The sequence below is a fragment of the Rhinatrema bivittatum genome, chromosome 2 (genome assembly GCF_901001135.1).
Source record: "Rhinatrema bivittatum chromosome 2, aRhiBiv1.1, whole genome shotgun sequence".
NCBI classification, from domain to species: Eukaryota; Metazoa; Chordata; class Amphibia; order Gymnophiona; family Rhinatrematidae; genus Rhinatrema; species Rhinatrema bivittatum.
The window spans coordinates 428,269,615-428,288,719 of record NC_042616.1 but is presented as its reverse complement, the minus strand read 5'-3'; the positions used below and the strand labels follow the sequence as shown (position 1 = coordinate 428,288,719).

Here is a 19,105-nt window from a genome sequence, read left to right as displayed (position 1 = left end):
ATAGACTACTGCAACGCTCTCCTCCTTGGTCTCCCAACCTCCACAACCAGACCGCTACAGATTCTCCAGAACGCGGCTGCCAGAATCCTGACCAACTCCAGCTGCGTAGCTCATATCACTCCCATCCTCCGGAACCTTCACTGGCTTCCAATAAACTACAGAATTCTACACAAGTCTCTCACCATAATCCATAAATCCATCCACAAACAGCTACAGCTCGACCTTCAGACCCCTCTCAAACTTCACACCTCCATAAGACCCATCAGAGAAGCATACAAGGGAACCCTGCAAGTCCTCTCAACGAAAGCCACACTTCATGCAGCCACTAAAGAGCGGGCATTCTCGACAGCCAGACCTGCCATTTGGAATGCCATGCCCCCAGACCTCAGATTAGAACCCTGCCTCCTAACATTTCAAAAAAAACTAAAGACCTGGCTATTCCTTCAAGCCTTCCCATAACCTTCAGAAACCTACAAGATGCCACCTAGTCATCCCAGCTACTTAAGCAGCTTGACATCCACTGCCAGTTAGTTTTTTATTTACATCCTCTATCCTTTGTTTTCCAGCTACCTCAGCCCCCCAAGTTCATCTCTCCTTGTTTTATTTATTTATTTATTTAATTTATTTATTTATTGAGATTTTTAATTAATAACAAACAATAAGTTGCTAATAGCAAATGCTGAACATATTATTCAAGATACAATACTCCCTATTAGAAAACAGTTGTAAAGAAACAATATATATATATATATCCAGCTGTCAACTCAGGTAAATATAGAGATTATTTTGAGCGTTTTACATTAATTCGTATATTCCATTAGGTATACATGCAAAACAACCCCCTATATTACTTATTTACCGGTGTTATAATATTCTCAAGAAGGTTCTCAAGGTGTACAGGATCAAAGAATGAATAAACCTTCCCTTCAAACTTTACTACACAATTCAGGGATATTTTAATAAAAAAATAACCACCCTTTTCCTCAGGACTAGAAATTTTCTCCAACATATTTGGGTACACCTGACTAAGGGGGTCATTTTCCAAGGTGTTTATCACAGGAGATAAATTCACGCTAACAGCCGTTAACGTGATTTTATATTCAGGGGGCAGAGCATATGTAAAGTTATCGTGTGCCACCACAGCTCATAGCTACAACACTTTCATTACAGGTCAGGAGAGAGAGAGAGAGAGAGAGAGAGAGAGAGAGAGAGAGAGAGAGAGAGAGAGAGAGAGAGAGAGAGAGAGAGAGAGAGAGAGAGAGAGAGAGAGAGAGAGAGAGAGAGAGAGAGAACTTGCTATAGTGCCTATGCCCTAGACAGGTATTTGTATCCCTATGGGAGGGCCACCTAGTAACTCGAGGTGGGGATTAGGTATGAGCGTAGGGGGTTGGGGGCCACTTTCACATTCAACATGAGACGTACGGAAAGAACAGTGGTCTCTAGTGAAGATTTGCTGGCCGTCGGAGTGAGGAAACTCACTCCAAGAAGAGATTTGGGCAACGTTCTCTCCACCTAGCTTGTTGTTGCCCAGGTAGAGTGTCCATCAAGCTAGGTGGAGAGAACATTGCCCAAATCTCTTCTTGGAATGAGTTTCCTCACTCTGACGGCCAGCAAATCTTCACTAGAGACCACTGTTCTTTCCGTACGTCTCATGTTGAATGTGAAAGTGGCCCCCAACCCCCTACGCTCATACCTAATCCCCACCTCGAGTTACTAGGTGGCCCTCCCATAGGGATACAAATACCTGTCTAGGGCATAGGCACTATAGCAAGTCTCTCTCTCTCTCTCTCTCTCTCTCTCTCTCTCTCTCTCTCTCTCTCTCTCTCTCTCTCTCTCTCTCTCTCTCTCTCTCTCTCTCCCCCCCCCCCCCCCCCCCCCCCCCCCGCAATAATCCCAGCTGGACACTTTCATGTACTGTGAAGATTCATTGGTTGTTTTATCGCGGTGCACAATGTTTTCGCGATTTGCGAATCCATTTCCGCAAATGGCGAAAACATCGCGTGACGCGATGTTTCCCCGCTGCACGAAAAATGCCTTATTTGCATAGGACACGCCCCCTCATGCGTTACCACTGCGATATTGGAAAATGAGGCCCTAAGTCAGGGTATACCCAAATTTTTTGTCCATAAAATGGATTTGATCTATTGCGAAAGAAAAATCTTAAAACATTTTCTTTGTCAGTAATGAAAGCAAATTTTACTAACAATGTACTTTGCCATTTTACCTCTAAATCCTCTTGGGATTTTTGAAGCAAATCTGAGATGTTAAATACATTTTCATCAGAAATTTTTTGTTCTTTATTACCCAGATCCTCACCCTGAATTAAATCTTGTTCTTGTTCCTTCTTTTTCAGTGTGCTGCGGCAGTCAGAAAACCAAACAGAATGTTGGGAATTATTAGAAAGGGAATGGTGAAAAAAAAACAGAAAATGTCATAATGCCTCTGTATCGCTCCATGGTGAGACCGCACCTTGAATACTGTGTACAATTCTAGATGCCGCATCTCAAAAAAGATATAATTGCGATGGAGAAGGTACAGAGAAGGGCTACCAAAATGATAAGGGGAACGGAACAACTCTCCTATGAGGGAAGGCTGAAGAGGTTAGGACTTTGGAGAAGAGACGGCTGAGAGGGGATATGATATTTAAAATCATGAGAGGTCTAGAACGGGTAAATGTGACTTGGTTATTTACTCTTTCGAATAATAGAAGGACTAGGGGGCACTCCATGAAGTTAGCATGTGGCACATTTAAAACTAATCGAAGAAAGTTCTTTTTCACTCAACGCACAATTAAACTCTGGAATTTGTTGCCAGGGGATGTGGTTAGTGCAGTTAGTGTAGCTGGGTTTAAAAAAGGGTTGGATAAGTTCTTGGAGGAGAAGTCCATTATCTGCTATTAATTAAGTTGACTTAGAAAATAGCCACTGCTATTACTAGCAAAAGTAACATGGGATAAACTTAGTTTTTGGGTACTTGCCAGGTTCTTATGGCCTGGATTGGCCACTTTTGGAGACAGGATGCTGGGCTTGATGGACCCTTGGTCTGACCCAGTATGTCATGTTATTAGGTTCTTATGTTCTATTGGGTTCCTCTTCGTGGAGCCATTTGCTTATTCATCTCTTCAGTGCATGGCTAAACTGCAGTTATAATTAAAAGCAGGGGTGGATTGTGAGAAAATATTTGCCCTGGGGGATTTTTATCCATACAGGCCCATGGACATGCAATTACACAAAAATGTGTGTGTTTGTGTATATATTATATATATATAATTTTAATATATTTCTCAACCACTTAAATATAATTATGGAATAAACGTAGACATATAAAAATAAATACAGAAAATGCCCAATATTGTAATATAGTGAAAAGTTTAAATACTTAATATATCATTTATAAACTGTTTCAGTAACCTCGCAAAGAAAATGGGAATAGCATAGTAACTCTGTACTATAAATATGTATAGTTGTGATCATCCACCAAGCGCCGAGAAACCATTTTTTCCACTAACTGGTCACAGTTCTGCTAATAGCACATGGGAGATCTCTTGAAAGTCCACATGGCTACTGCCAAAATGGGAAAGAAACCTGCTTGCAAAACGCCTTCTACTGATTGGGTCTCACTCAGTTACTTCTTGTCCCCCTTTTGCAACTAAAACGTTGCTCAAATGTGCTTAATAGTCAACTGCATGAAAACCTCTGAGCCAAGAGACTATTTCTTACCTGCAGATGTAGTCTACCCCAGAAAATGGCTTTTTCTCCAAAGATCAGCTTGTGTCCCTTGGGGCCCCAGTCATCAAATATGCCAGTCTTTACAAAGCTGCCTTTCCCATCTGAAGAGACCTGCCAGTTTAAGACATCATACAACCCTTTCAGCTCTCCCTGCTCATCAAAAGCAACTCTCTCTCCTGCTGTATTCCAAAAATTGACATTTTTGATGTAGTGGAAGAGCTACAGGAGAAAAAAATGAAAACAAGTTAGGAAGGAAACTATATATGCACAGGAATATAGTAGCTTAACTCATTAACACTTAGCACAGCTGCTGTTTGAATTACATTGGCAACAAATTGGCATTTGCCATAATGTTCCATGCTAAGTTTTAGCTATAATAATTCCTGGCAGGAAAACAACCAGCTGCTGACAAAAAGATTGCTTGGGTTAGTAAATGATGGATGATTTATAGGGGATGGATTGACATTGTGTGGATTGTCAAATAAATAAATGACTCAAATCATTAAATACATTTGTCTCACTTGCCATGGCTGAAAGTCATGGATGTTGGCACATGTCCCATTGAAAAAAGGTCCAAAACCAGGTTTACAGAATAACATGTTGTGCATGGCATGGGCTACTGCATACACTGCATTGGATACAGCACAGGCAAATCTGAAATTAGAAACATCGTATATCGAGCTATCCAGACCAACAAGCTCTTCTTTCCCACTACAGAGTAAAACATTTTCCCCACTTTGTATTCTTTCCGCATCACTCTGATTGGCTGTTTCCCTCCACTTGCATCCAAACGCCTGCTCCCAAAATGATTTGATAAAGACATCATTTGGGTATCTGGAAGGATGGATTCTGTATAAAAAATCCCGAAAGCCAGGGATATCTGCACTGTACTTTGCCAAACCTAGCGTTCCGTTTAATACATCCCACAAATCATTGTTGGAAAAGACAACAGAGGGAAGCCAACTTCCAACCCCAATCCACACTTTTCCAGTGATCTTATTGGCCTTGACTTCCTCCAGCAGTGCAGCCAGCTCGGTGGCGTAAGCATAAAGAACAATAATGTTGGCCGTTGATGTCTTTATGACATTGGCAAGGTAGGCAAGGTGCTCCTTACTGGGCTGGCTGAGCAGGGTTTTGGCAAAAGAAATACAGATGCCATTTTTTGCCATCTCTTCCTTCAGTTTACGGCTACCTTGCTCTCCATAATCATTATTGGAAGTTATTATCCCTACCCAAGTCCAGTTGAAATGCTTTAGCAGTTGAACAACTGCAATGGGCTGGGAGTCTACTGTTCCAACAGTACGAACAAAAGAAGGGAACTGCAATTTGTCACCAAGTGCTGGAAGAGCTGATCCATAACTAATCTGGAAGAGGAAGAAAACAAAATCTGAGATAAAATATCATGAGGATATATTATACACAGATATGGATGCTGGAAAGAAATAAGTGAAGTACAACCAAAGTCTCTAGGCGTGTTACTGCTATAATAGATAATCTACAGATGGTAATTATGGTTATAGATCACAAGTTTTATCATTCTAAAATGTCACTACTGGGATAGTACATAACATAAGAACATAAGATATGCCATACTGGGTCAGACCAAGTGGTCAGAGCAGTGGGCTATGAACCAGGAGACCAGGGTTTGAGTCCTGCTGTTGCTCCTTGTGACCTTGGGCAAGTCACTTTACCCTCCATTGCCTTAGGTACAAAACTTAGATTGTAAGCCCTCTGGGGATAGAGAAATACCTACAGTACCTAAATGTAAACTAATGTGATATCTCAGATTGAATGTCAATATATAAAAATAATAATAATAATCAAGCCCAGCATCCTGTTTCCAACAGTAGCCAATCCAAGTGGCAAGTACCCAAACATTAAATAGCTCTCAAGCTACTATTGCTTATTAATGAATAGCAGTTTATGAATTTTTCTTCTAAGAACTTATCTAAATCTTTTTTAAAAAACCAGCCACACTAAATGCCATAACAAATCATCTGGAAATGAATTCCAGAGCTTAACTATTTCTAAGTGAAAAAGGAATTGTCTACGATTTGTTTTAAATGAGCTACTTATTAATTTCATGGAGCACCCCTAGTCTTTCTATTATCTGAGAGAGTAAATAGCTGATTTACATTAACCTGTTCAAGTCCTTTCATGATTTTGTAGATCTCTATCATATTCCCCCCCCCCCCCCCCTCAGTTGTCTCTTCTCCAAACTGAACAGCCCTAACTTCCTTAGACTTCTTCATAGGGTACCTATATAGCAAGGGTTATTTTTCCCTATATGCATCACCTTGCACTTGTTCATATTAAATTTCATCTGCCATTTGGAAGCCCAATCTTCCAGTCACATAAGGTCCTCCTGAAATTTATCACAATCCATTTGAGATTTAACTACTCTGCATAATTTTGTGTCATCCGCAAATTTGATCACCTCACTGGTCACAGCCCTTTCCAGATCAGTTATAAATATATTAAAAAGCACCGGTCCAAGTAAAGATCCCAGAGGCACTTCACTGTTTACCTTTTTCCACTATGAAAACTGACCATTTAATCCTACTCTCTGTTTCCTGTCTTTTATCCAGCTTGTAATCCACGAAAGGAAATCAACTCCTACACCATGATTTTTTAGTTTTCTTAGAAGCCTCTCATGAAGGACTTTGTCGAATGCCTTCTGAAAATCCAAATACACCACATCTATCAGTTTACCTTTGTCCACGTGTTTATTCATCCCTTCAAAAAAATGTAGGAGATTTGTGAGGCAAGACTTCCCTTGGGTAAATCCATGCTGGCTGTGTCCCATTAAACCATGACTATCTAAATGTTTTGTGATTTTATTCTTTATAATAGCTTCCACAGTTTTTCCCGGCACTGAAGTCAGGCTCACCGGTCTATAATTTCCCAGATCACCCCTGGAGCCTTTTATAAATATTGGGGTTACCTTGGCCCATCTTCCAGTCTTCAGGTACAATGGATGATTTTAATGTTAGGTTACAAACTGATTGAAATGGGTCTGAAATTTCATTTTTTAGTTCTTTTAGAATCCTGGGGTGCTGCTATGGTACCGTATACTTTAAAAAAAAAGTAAAGAAAAAAGATGACATTATAAACTCCGCGACATGGCATAATCCAGAGCTGCTCAAAGAAAGTCCCAAAATATTTCATGCAGGAAAAATTCTCTCTCCAGTAACAAGGATGAGAATACAACATCAATGTTATAGCTTGAATTAAATGGTAAAAACACTCTCTCTTCTCATGTTAGACAACAGAAGTCGTACTAATAATATTACAGCTCATATCAGTTTAACACAGAAAAACATGACAGCAGATGAGTTCCTTAAGGGCTTTTCTCGTCCACCCAGTTCCATTTCTGGAGAATAACCGCAGAATCCAGCTAATTTCTGGCTTCCTCTTAATTTCTTTGCTTCTAGGGAGTCTCTCTGCTTCACCCATGCTTTTGAATTTGGAGGCCGTTCCATGTGCCCACCACCCACCCTTTAGATTATGAAATATTTTTCAAAGTTTCCCCTGCGCTTACTCCCTTAGATCCTCATGTTGTGAGTATTCCTGTGTAGAATCTTTGCCTTTCAGGTGTTTAAATGTCTCTCTAGCCCCCTGCTATGATTTTTGTCCCTATTTTCCAGTTGGGGGTTTGCCTTTACCCCTCCTTCTTGTGGGATATGTCTCAGAGACATAAGTGTTCCTCTTAGGAGGGGCTGCCTTTGTCTTTCCTCTGTGGAGTCTACTCTAGAGGACTCATTAGGATCCTCTCTGCTACCCCAGGAGATTGGCTCAGGAGTTTGGAGAAGCGAGAGGAGAGAAATTTTGAGAAGAATTTGGAGAAGTGAAGAGTCTGATGTGGGTTCCTGATAGAAGAGCAAATCCTTGTCTCTGAATGGACTGAGTCTTGGGGTTCTTCTTTCCTCTTTGTGCCAGGCCAACAGCAAAAGAGAATTTCTGGGGATCTGCGATTGTGAAAAGACTTTTTTTTTTGGTAACAGCTATTTTTGAACCAACAAGGGGATTTTTGGACTATCCCAGTTTTATGATTTTTAATTAGGACAATCGCCCCACCCTATGTGGGGAAGGGATAGTGGAGATTGTGGAGATTGGGTCAGTTAGAGGAAGGCGAGCGGCTAGCAAATGCACCATAGCCAAAAAAAACCCCCATTGATTTCCTGATTATGATTTTTATTTTGCTATTTATGATTTTTGCAATACTTTCCTGGGTGCGGTCTGCCTTGAGTGACAGCCGGGAGGTCGGTGACCACAAGCGGAGCACATCCATCTTGCGCTAGAAGAAGAGGGAAGCCTCCGGGCCATGAGCGCTGGGAGCACTAGGCGGCCGTCTAGAGCGCCATGGGTCTGAAGCCTCCTGCAGCCTGGAAGAGGAAGTGGTGGATCCACATGGGCGGGAAGAAGTTAAGGTCATGCAGTCGCGGCCCAAAGCAGAGGAAGAGCAACAGCGCTGCCTCCACCCCTCCCCACACAGATGTAGGATGTACAGCTGCACCAACCCCCATGCCGCCTCAAGAAAAATTAAGAGTCCCCGTCTTTCGCGGGGGCTGAAGAAGGAAACTGCTAGAACATAAGAATATAAGAACTAGCCATACTGGGTCAGACCAAGGGTCCATCAAGCCCAGCATCCTGTTTCCAACAGTGGCCAATCCAGGCCATAAGAACCTGGCAAGTACCCAAAAACTAAAATCTATCCCATGTCACTGTTGCTAGTAATAGCAGTGGCTAATTTCTAAGTCAACTTAATTAATAGCAGGTAATGGACTTCTCCTCCAAGAACTTATCCAATCCTTTTTAAACACAAGCTATACTAACTGGCACTAACCACATCCTCTGGCAACAAATTCCAGAGTTTAATTGTGCATTGAGTGAAAAAGAACTTTCTCTGATTAGTTTTAAATGTGCCCCATGCTAGCTTCATGGGGTGCCCCCTAGTCTTTCTGTTATCTGAAAGAGTATATAACTGCTGCTGTGCTTCTGATGGGGAGCTGATAGGAAGTGAGAGAGTGTGTGTTTGTGTCTATGTGTTGTTAGAATATGTGTCTGTGTGTGTATGGGAGTGAGGGTGCATGTTTGTATGTGAGAGAGGGAGTTGTGTGAAGGGGGGTGTGTATGTATAAGAGAGAGAAATGGAGGGAGCCTGGGAGCAGGGGTATGTGAAAGTGTGTGCAAGAGAGAACGAGCCTGTGTGAGGGAGAGGGGAACTGGAGAACAATGGGCGGGGGAGGGGGGGCAAGGGGGAGGAAGGACGGAGAAGTGAATCGAGGGGGTGGGGGTTGCCAAAGGAAGTATTCACCCCTGGTGACAAATACTTTAGGTACACCACTGGCGGGGAGGATCCCTGCAGGTTCCCACCATAGGCAGGCGGAGTTGGCAGAAGCAGAGGCCCAACTGGAGCTTTGCCAATACCAGCCCTCGTTCCCCCTTAGGTTAAGCCCTGGGTGCTGGGGCTGGCTGGTCTTTGGTGGGGGCCTCTGCGATGATGGAAGTCCAGGCAGGCAGGAAGTGCTGCAGGCCAGCACACTGAGGGAGCAGTGGGAGGTCAAGCCAGGGTCAAGTTGAGAGCAGTGCAGGTGGAGTACTAACAATGTCTGTATCCAGGCAGTGGTTGGAGGCAGGCGGGAAAGAATTAAGGTCAGTGTCCAGGCTGTGGTCAGTAGTAGGCAGAGATCATTCAACATCAGGGTCCAGACAAGGGTCAAAGCCAGAAGAACAATCCATGCAGGATGACAAAAGGAGGAGGACGAGAACCACAGGAACATGAAGAGATGCTGGAGACAGACAAGAGGAAGACAGACCACAGATGAGGAGATCTAGAGACAACCAGACGACAGGAACCACAGACGGAAGACATGGACTCAGGAAATCCCAGTGAAGTCAAGAACACAGGCAGGAATGTAAGCAATATACTACTCCAGGAGGAGTGGACCCATTGCCAAGACCGTTTGAGGAGAGCAGGAAGGAGCCTTAAATACTGGGCAGCCTCTGACATCATCGGGAGGTGCCTATGCCGGTTTTCCCGCCACTGGTCCTTTCAGAGGCTGGCAGTCAGTAAGCGTGCACTCCAAGGGAAGTGGGGTTAGGCACAGCAGCATCCTGCCACAATCGCTGCAACCGTGTGCTGTTTGGGTCATAGAGCGAACCTGTGGACCGCTGAACGCAACACTACTCTGCCCTGTTTGGGGTAAAAAGGGGCAACAGGCAAGGATGCCCCTTGTTGCCATTACTGTTTGCCCTATCTTTGGAACCCTTTGCAGAAAGGGTTAGATAATAGATATAACCCTAGGGTTCGGGGAGTTCAGGTGGGCGACCATGATTATAAATTATCGATGTTTGCTGACAACCTCCTGTTCACGGTGACTGAGCCAGAAGTTTTGCTTGGAGCTTTGTTAGCAGAAATGAGAACCTGTGGGAAAGTGTCAGGATTTAAGGTTAATGAGGACAAGTCGGAGTTGTCCAATGTGTCAGTCCCAGGGGATTATTTTGTGGGAATGGGTAGGACGCTTCCATTTAAAATAGCAAAGAAATGGGTAGAATATTTGGGGGTGAAAATAGGACCCAGGGGGGATGAGCTGTTTTGGTTCAATTATGATCCCTTGGTATCTGGCATACAAAAGGATCTAGATAGGTGGGATAAGATAGATTTTTCCTGGTTGGGGAGGGTGGCTATTATTAAAATGAATATTCTGTCTTGTTTTTGTTATTTTTTTCAGATGCTTCCAGTGGCAATTCCAGATAAATTCCTGAAACTGTGGCAGTGAAAGCAGCTCAGGTTCCTTTGGAGATGTAGGCCACCTTCTAGCAAGGTTATTTTCAAGGGAAGATGCGGGGGGGGGGGGGGGGGGGTGTCCTCAGTGCTCCCAACTTACTATGGTATTTTGTGGCTTCCCAGTTGAGTGTTTTAATTCATTGGCACAAGGATGGGGAGCTTAAGCCATGGGCTAATGCAGCCCAGACTTGAGTTTGGTAAGGAGGGAGGCCATGGCTTAATGGTCTTTCCCCCTTTTTCTAGTTTGGTCCTGGGGGTGTTGGGAAAGTGGAGATCGAGGTTGGTGGGAGCGAAGCAGGCTTATCATCTGATTTCCTTCCTCTTTAACAGGAATTTTGTTCCCGGGACGGAGTGGAAGGAGATAGAGAAATGGAAGAGGAAGGGGCTAACCAGATTGGAGCAGATATGGGATGGGCAGGTCCTGATACCATTTAATAAATTACAGCAAATTTACACTTTGCTGGAGACTGACCAATTTGCTTATAATCAGTCAGTTCATTTTTTTTGCACAGCGAAGACTGGTAATGAGCTGAAAAAGGGCATAACGCTCTTTGAAAATTATTGTGAATAGGCTGATCAGCTTAAAAGGCCAATCTCCAGTATCTATGCTTTGTTGAATGTGGAATTAAAGGTGAAATTGGCCTGTCAGTGTTGGGGTTGTGGACCCTTGGACCGGCCAAACCCTGTGGCGTAGGGTGGAATATACTCACAATGATGGGACGGCCGGCAGGCGGCGCTGAGGAGAGGCTTGAGAATGTCTTCACTGCTGGAAGTCCGAGGTTCCCCCAGGAGGAGCCCGAAGGAACCCGGACCTCTCAGACTTAGGTGGGCCCTATGCGACCAAGGGCCAGAGGAGCAGTTCCGCGAGAAGACACGACAACCGGGGGTCAGAAGAGACTTCACCCTAGGAAGCCCGCGGCCCCCCCAGGAGGAGCCCATGAGGGTCCGAGCCGCTGGGACTTAGGAGAAGCCTTGGTGGCAGATGAGCGGATACCTGTAGCAGTGGGAGAAGATGAAGCCGGAGTCCAGGGACGAGCCAAGGTCAGGAGCCAGAAGTCAGATGTCAATGACAATACCCGGGACGGAAGCAGGAATCAGAGTCGGGGACGAAGCTAGGTCAAGAGCCAGGAATCGGAAGACAACGCCGGAACCAGGGGTGGAAGCAGAAGACAGAGTTGGAGGACAAGCAGGGTCGGAAGCCAAGAATCAGACGTCAGGAAGCAGGAATCAGGAACGCAACTAGTTACTCCAAGGAGCGAACCTTGTTGCAAGGCAAGGGAAGGCTCCAGCTGCAGGGTTAAAATAGCCCTGCATCGTCTGACGTCATCCGGGGGCAGTCTTGTGTTTTCCCGCGCTGGCCCCTTTAAATCCAAGGCCCCAGCGCGCGCGCGTGCCTAGGGGGCGGGGCCAGCCACGGGGGATGCTGGCTTCTCCTCCGAAGCGGGAGTGCCGCGTCTGAGGCCTGTGCAGGCCCATCAGAGGTGGGCAACGGTCCGGGCCAGGGCGGCGGTGAGTGGAGGTCCCGGGGCCCGACCCGGGACCGCAACAGTCAGATTGCTTGGGAGGCAGATTTGGGGGGGGGGGGCACCTTGGAAGGGGGAGAGTGGGATCGCTGTTTTATGGCCATTTAGTAGAATTTCAGTCTCCATTTCAATAAAGGTAAATGGGTACAAGATGCTTTATAGGTGGTACCCGACACCTGCTAGGTTATGCAACATGTTTAAAGCATCGAGTGATAGATGCTGGAAGGGATGTGGAGCTCTAGTCACCTTCTTCCATTTGTGGTGGGAGTGCCTGGAGATTGTGAAGTTATGGGATGAGGTGCTGAGATTTATTAAGTCTAAAATGTGCTTATTGAATATACCTGCCAATGGGGGGGAATGACAGCCGCCAACGTTTGGTGATACAAGTGGTTACAGCTGCATGTTGTGAGATTGCTTATTGATGGCCCCAGCAATCTGTCCCTTGTTGGCTGAAGTATACACCAGAATTGAGAGAGTTTATTATATGGGGAAGCTAACATCCATGAAAAATGATAGGATGGCTAGCTTTCAGACAGTCTGTGGTCCGTATATACAATGGAAGAGTACAGAGGTGGTGTAATTGAGAGTGGGGGTTGGGGGATTGGGCTGTGTAGGGGGGACTGATAGAGAAATCATTTGGGGGGGGGAGATGAAATATGAATTTCAAGGCGTTGTGATGATGTTGTTCATGCATTTCTGTTCATGCTGTCTTGGAGTTTTGACTTATGTTTGACTATGCTGGTGTTTGGTGGTTGATGTAATCTGATATCATCAATGGCTTTTTGTAGTATCTGTGTTGTGGATATTACCTGTCAATAAAGCTTTAATTATAAAAAAAAAAAAAAAATGAAATAATGTCTCTTCCATCCTTTGCTATGGTTTATCAAGCATGGCGGAAAGGGTGGATTCATGCAGAAATACACTGGTTTAAATCCTAAGGCTCTGGGGGTGGTGTTCCTATTGACCTTCCAAGGAAAAGCCAGACTACAGATTCCTGCAGACAATGGGGTAAAACCCGGACAGAAAGGACATGTCTTGAAAACCTGAAGTCAGTTGGCAAACGTGAATGTAATCCGCTTTGAAGTGCTGAAAAGCGGAATATAAATCAAATAAATGAATAACCCTAGTGCAACAGAAGAATATCTTCAAAATACAAACAAACAAACAAACAAATAAACAAGGGATCAGTAAACATATTGCATGACAAATAATTAACCAGCCAGGAGCATATGAACATGAAGGAGCAAGGGCGAGTTACTGAAAACATTCAAATCCCTGAACTGTTTTTCCCTGCACACAAAACATTCATCAGCATTCCCTCCTTGCAGTTTTAGTCTTGCAGGACTGACTGGTGCTGCTTTGACCCTTATGTCCATTGATTTCCTGCCATGCCCCTTGCACTAGTATTCCTGACATCCTGTTTATTACCGCCTCCTTTCACATGTTTCTGAAATTTGCTGTGAGAAGGCAGCAGTCATTGGCTTGCCCGTATTTATCAAGAGGTCTTCTTTCTTAGCGCGCACAGACACCTTTTCAAGTTCATGCTGCAATCTTTATATTTTATTGCCCATTTAGGGGTATTTTTTAGGCTCTGAATAATTTACCTATGTAACCTTTGCTTGGTGGCTTGGGTTCCACATCCCAGGGATCCTTTAGAATGTGATTAAGCAGTTGCTAGGACAGGAGAGCCTAAGCTGGTTCCAACCCGTGGACTGCTGTGGCTGAGAGGCAGGAGTAATGTCACTGAGCCCCCTGGTGTCTACATGAAAAGGAAGCTGTGCAAACAGAAAGAGTTGCTTGCCGTCCCACGTCCAGGTTTGTGACGCCAGCCCTCTGAGGATCTAGACTGGGGTTCAAAAGGGATTGCTGGGACACATTATAGTGAAGATTATGAATTTTTATGGGTGGATATAAAAATATATTTTTTTATGCAATACAGAAAAATGTGTTAAAACTTAACTCACTATTGTTCATGATTGTACTAGTGCTTGCATTGTTTTTAGCAGACAACTCCTTTCTTTGCTACAGAGAGAGCTGCTTCATACAAACAATACCCTATTATATAATAACCATTAAGCAATACAGCAATTACACTGGAGAACACAATAGTCTCCCTTCTTGTTGTTATATTGATTATTTATATAGGGTGACTTGTTTTGCTTCTGAGGTTTTGTGACAAATAGTACTCCCCACAGGAAAGACGTTACTGAAAATTAATGGATTTTGAGATTGTGTTTTTTTTTTGTTTAACCTGGCAGTTTCCTCCAGCTCAGCTGAAACCAGGACTGGGATTCTGGTACCATGATCCATCTTTTGCAACCACTCAGCAAATTTCTTAACAATACCCCTCACTTCTGCTCCCCCCTCCTCAGCATGCCTACTCTGGTCATTGGAGTGGCAAGAACCGTGCAACCAGGGCTCCTTCCAGAACCCTGCAATCATGGGCCCGAATCTAGCCACTAGATGTCACTGTTGAGTGATGTCCGTGACTCTAACCTCCTCCACCCCCAACAGGCTGTAAATGTTACCTCTGTAGGCAGCAGCCCCAGTCCCTACAGATCCGGAGAAGGGAAGACCTAACTCAGGGATATAATTGAGTTCATATAGGGCTAAGGTCCACGGTCCTTTGTACCCACAGACTTTAGCCCAAATTTTCAAAAAGAACTTATGCGCACAAGTCTGTTTTGAAAACTCATGGGTTGATCCTGCACGTGCGCACACATACACGTAGAAACTTTCTCCTCGTACTTGTATGCGCATACATTTGAAAATTGAAAGCATCTGTATAACCGTATTTCCCAGCCTGACTCCATCTCTGGAATGGCCCTTGCTAATGTGGGTGAAAACACACGTGAAATGGGGTTTCCTGCATACTTTTCTGGGCACAGCTCCTTAATTGATTTTCAAAGCACCGCTTATGCACATAAAACAGGGTTTCATGCATGTAAGTCGGTTTGGAAACCAAGCCTACATAGTATAAAAGTCAACTTTCTTACAGAAACTGACAACAATGAATATAATAAATACAAAACAAAAGCAAAACAATCCCCCTGCACCTCTTTTTCAGGTCCTGAATAGATGGTGATGGGGGTAGGGTGTGCCTGGGTGCCCCTTCTCCCTTCCTGCCACTGATGGAGCTGGGAGGCTGGGGGGTCTCCTTTACTCTAGCTGATGTTCCTATAGCACGAAGAGCATCAGGTCCTTCTGGTTTAGGTCACAGCACTGTCCAGTGCAGCACAGGACACCATACTCTTAATTTCCTTTCCAGTGGAGCTGAAAGGCCTCAAGCATGTCATGAACACAAAGGTGTCCATTTTCAGTTGCTGTCCGGCCAGCAGACTCAGCTGGCTAAACTTAACTGGCTAACTTTGGCAGGATATTCACTGGTGCAGCCGCTCTGCTGAATATACCCAACTATCTGAAAGCTTATTCTGTTAAATTCAGGAAAGCACCTATGGTTTAAATGCCCCTAGCCTACTCAGGCTCTGGAGGTGGTGTTTCTATTGATTTGACTACAGATTCCTGCAGACAAGGGAGGCTAACTTTACTCCTCCTCAGAATGCCCTGGTACATTCCCACGTTATCTGGCTAAAATTTAGCTGGATAAGTGTCGGAATTCTTAAAAAGTCAGCATTTAGCAGGCTAACTCGCAAGTTATCCAGCTAAATCCTATTGAATATGGACCCCAAATTGCTTAATCCTAGAGAGGGAGAGGGGATAGCACAACTGCGGTCACCCCATCTGCCAAAAAAACTGATGTTAACGGTTAAGCCTTGGAGAAGATTTCCCTGTAGCCATCCTGGCTGATGAGGGCACACATTGCTAAAATTGCTTGGGCTAGGAGGTTAAAAATGAGGGGAAAATGGGGCATAAAAAGAAATGTTTAAAAAATGTGTGCCAACACTTAACATCTCTATGTTATGCAAATGTAACCTCAACTCAACTATAGGTCACCTTCCCCTTCACCTGACATTTTCTTCACTCTTAGATCAATGTTCTCTCTAATTTTTTTTGTGGGCTGTGCACACAAAAAGGTTTGCGAATGCAATGTAGTCTACAAATATGTGCCCAGTGTGCTTTCAACCCCCATTCAATTTTTCTTTCCTTTTGTGAGCTCTGTTTTCTGTGTGTGCTTGTTTCACAATCTGTGCACAGCTTACGGGGAACATTGCCTTAGATGAAAAATTCACGCCAATGAGCGATGCCACTAGAGGGGAGGCCATGCCCTGCCAGTGTAAGAGCAGAGGGTAAGTGAGTGAGGGGAGAGGAAGGGTGAGAGAGAGAGAAGAGAAAGGAGGGGAAGGAATGAGAGGGAAGGAAGAGGAGTAGGGTGAGAGGAGAGTGAGGCGAGAGTGGGGAGGGATGGGAGAGAGTAGGATGAGAGAAAGGAGAATAGGGTGAAAGGAGAGTAGTATGAAGGAGAGGAGTGGGGAGGGGTGAGAGAGGGAGAGAAAAGGAAAGGAAAGAAAAGGAGAGGAGGGAATAAGAGAGAAGGGATGGATAGGGGGAGAATGTGGGTGAGTGAGGGTAGGGTTCGGAAGGATGTAAGATGAGAGGGAGGGGAGTAGGGTGAGAGAGAGAAGGGAAGGAGTTGGGAGAGACAGGGAGGGGAGGGATATGAGAGGGAGGGGAGAAAAGTAGAGTGAGAGGGGAGGGGGTTGAGTGAGGGGAGGGAAGAGAGGAGGGGAGAAGGGAGCAAAGGGATGAGAGTTTAAAGTGAAGAAAAGGGAGAGGCTGTGCCACACACATAGCTCAGAGGGCAAATGCAGGGAAAGAGGAAGACAGGGAGTAGGGTTCTTGGGAGTGTGGCCAGGGTTGCCAGCTTCTAGGAAATCTAGAAGTATCTGCCACACTCCTGGAAAACTTGTGCACTCACTTTCCCAGTATTTCAAATCATCCAACTGGCCAGATATGCTCCTCTTCTCCCAGGAAACTCTAAGGGCAAACACCCCCCTCTCCTGGCCCTCTTAATGATTTGAAATGTCCTATGTGACCCTTCCCTTGAAAATGTTGGGGACTCCTATTGTAACTCCTAACTCCTGTAGGCCGTTCCCTATAGCTTCCTTATATATTTAAAAGTATATATTCCCAGCAGAAATGACAAGTCCTCATTTATTTGTAATTGATAATTACTAATTGTTCATTCTGCCCAAATTAACTTGGACTGCTTAAATGTCATTGAAGTCATTCAAATGAGTCAGTAAAGGTGACTGACGTTAAAAGTAAGCATGTACGGCTTCTTGCCCTGAGTTGAAAATGAAATCATGGTCAGAGCACACGCTGTGTGCATCCTCCAGCAAGTGAAAGCATGAAATTGACTCTTCAATACATCAAAAGTGGTAATGAGGGGGTCACCATATTGTGACGAGGCTGCTAATCTATTGCCATGGTCTAAAAAGCCATGGAGAAGGTATTTACATGCTTTTTTCATTATATGAATGGCCTCTGTGTTACAGCTTTTTAAATATAAGATGTACTTATTTTTATTTAACTTCCTTGGAGAATAACTTTTGACCATACATTTTTCTAGGTTTCTAGTTGAGCCCTCTATATTTTAAGGGACATTTCCTAATTCGTCTGTCTCCCTTTTCTTCCTGCCCCATATCCGGTCATTCGTCTCATACCTGCGGGAACATTCTGAGGCCAAGGATTCTGGCCATGGAGACTGATGAAGCCGATGGGGAATCTCCCACTGCCGCTGCTAGCTTGGGCTGCTCATGACCACACATGTAGTTTGGCACCGTGCCTTGCTTCCTGGATAAAAAGCCCATTGTGCTCTCAATTGCAGCTAACTCTGAATAGCAGGAATCATAAATCTCAAATCCCAGAGTCAGATTGGTAATAGATAAGGATTTTGGTTGATTTCTTCAGTGGTGAAAACCATGGCAAGTACATATTGGTATTTTTCAATATAAAATCTAGAAAAGAAGAGGGAGGAGGATTAATAACATCAGAACATTCTGAAGGTCTAGGTCCTAGTCTAGTATCTTTACTCCAAGCTCTAGAGATGTATTTTATTAGATATGGAACTATTCATTACAATTTCTAGATATAAAACCAATTAAAAGAACACTAAGAAATATTTTTATTAATGGTAGCTTTCATACATTTGAAAATGGCCATGTAGATGAAAAAAATTAAATATGTTGAATTTTTGTGAACATATTCTTGGAAGTAAAATTAATTTTGATTTGTTAAGGCAAGTTTTGTTGAAAAATGGAATTCATTATAAATGTCATTATAGAGTAATTGACTTGGATTAAAGAAAAAGTGTGCTCTAATGAGCAGTGAACTAAAACTCACAGGAGGTCCTGAGAACCATTCATTCAATTTCTCGTCTTCTAATGACTGACTCTCTCTCTCTCTCTCTCTCTCTCTCTCTCTCTGTGACCTTGGGTAAGTTCATTCAATTCCTTTTGCCATGAAGTTAGCAAGTAGCACATTTAAAACTAATCAGAGAAAATTATTTTTCACTCAATGCACAATTAAGCTCTGGAATTTGTTGCCAGAGGATGTGGTTAGCGCAGTTAGTGTAACTGGGTTTACAAAGGTTTGGATAAGTTCCTGGAGGAGAAGTCCATTAACGGCTATTAATCAAGTTTACTTAGGAAATAGCCACTGCTATTAATTGCATCAGTAGCATTGGATCTTCTTGGTGTTTGGGTAATTGCCAGGTTCTTGTGGCCTTGTTTGGCCTCTGTTGGAAAACAGGATGCTCGGCTTGATGGACCCTTGGTCTGTCCCAGTATGGCATGTTCTTAATGGTAATGATAAATTTGGTACTTTTCATTATTTTGAAAATTCTTAAGCAGCTAAATTGTTAGCCAGACTTGTACTCCAGAGATGCCTGTGTGCTTGTTTCTGAAGTATTATAATCATTAGAGTTTGAAGTTTTTGCAGTGTAGTACACATGCAGACTGTGTATAAAAAGGAATTACCAAATTTCCACTCACTTGCAGTAAATTACTAGAGTGAGAGGGTCCACTGGCTTCCACTTCTCTACTACTAGAGTCTCAAGAGCATAAGTATTGCAATAAAGATTTTGTTTTATTTGTTATTTTTGT

The 19,105-nt window shown here is 43.8% G+C and overlaps 1 protein-coding gene across 8 annotated transcripts in view; it reads right to left on the bottom strand.

The window, feature by feature from the left end:
- The window catches only part of LOC115084895 (vomeronasal type-2 receptor 26-like), a 75,220-nt gene that overhangs the window by 14,671 nt on the left and 41,444 nt on the right, over positions 1-19,105 (bottom strand). For 3 of the 8 annotated variants that reach the window (XM_029590289.1, XM_029590288.1, XM_029590291.1), the window contains 2 exons: positions 17,666-17,959; positions 3,720-3,947 (listed from right to left, as the gene is read on the bottom strand). In XM_029590289.1, coding sequence (XP_029446149.1) covers positions 3,720-3,947; positions 17,666-17,812 — 375 coding nt within the window. In that variant the 5' untranslated portion in view covers positions 17,813-17,959. Of the gene's footprint in view, positions 1-3,719; positions 3,948-4,249; positions 4,383-4,960; positions 5,093-6,672; positions 6,803-17,665; positions 17,960-19,105 lie in introns of those variants that run through there. The other 5 variants (XM_029590292.1, XM_029590296.1, XM_029590294.1 and 2 more) reach the window with 5 other exon arrangements.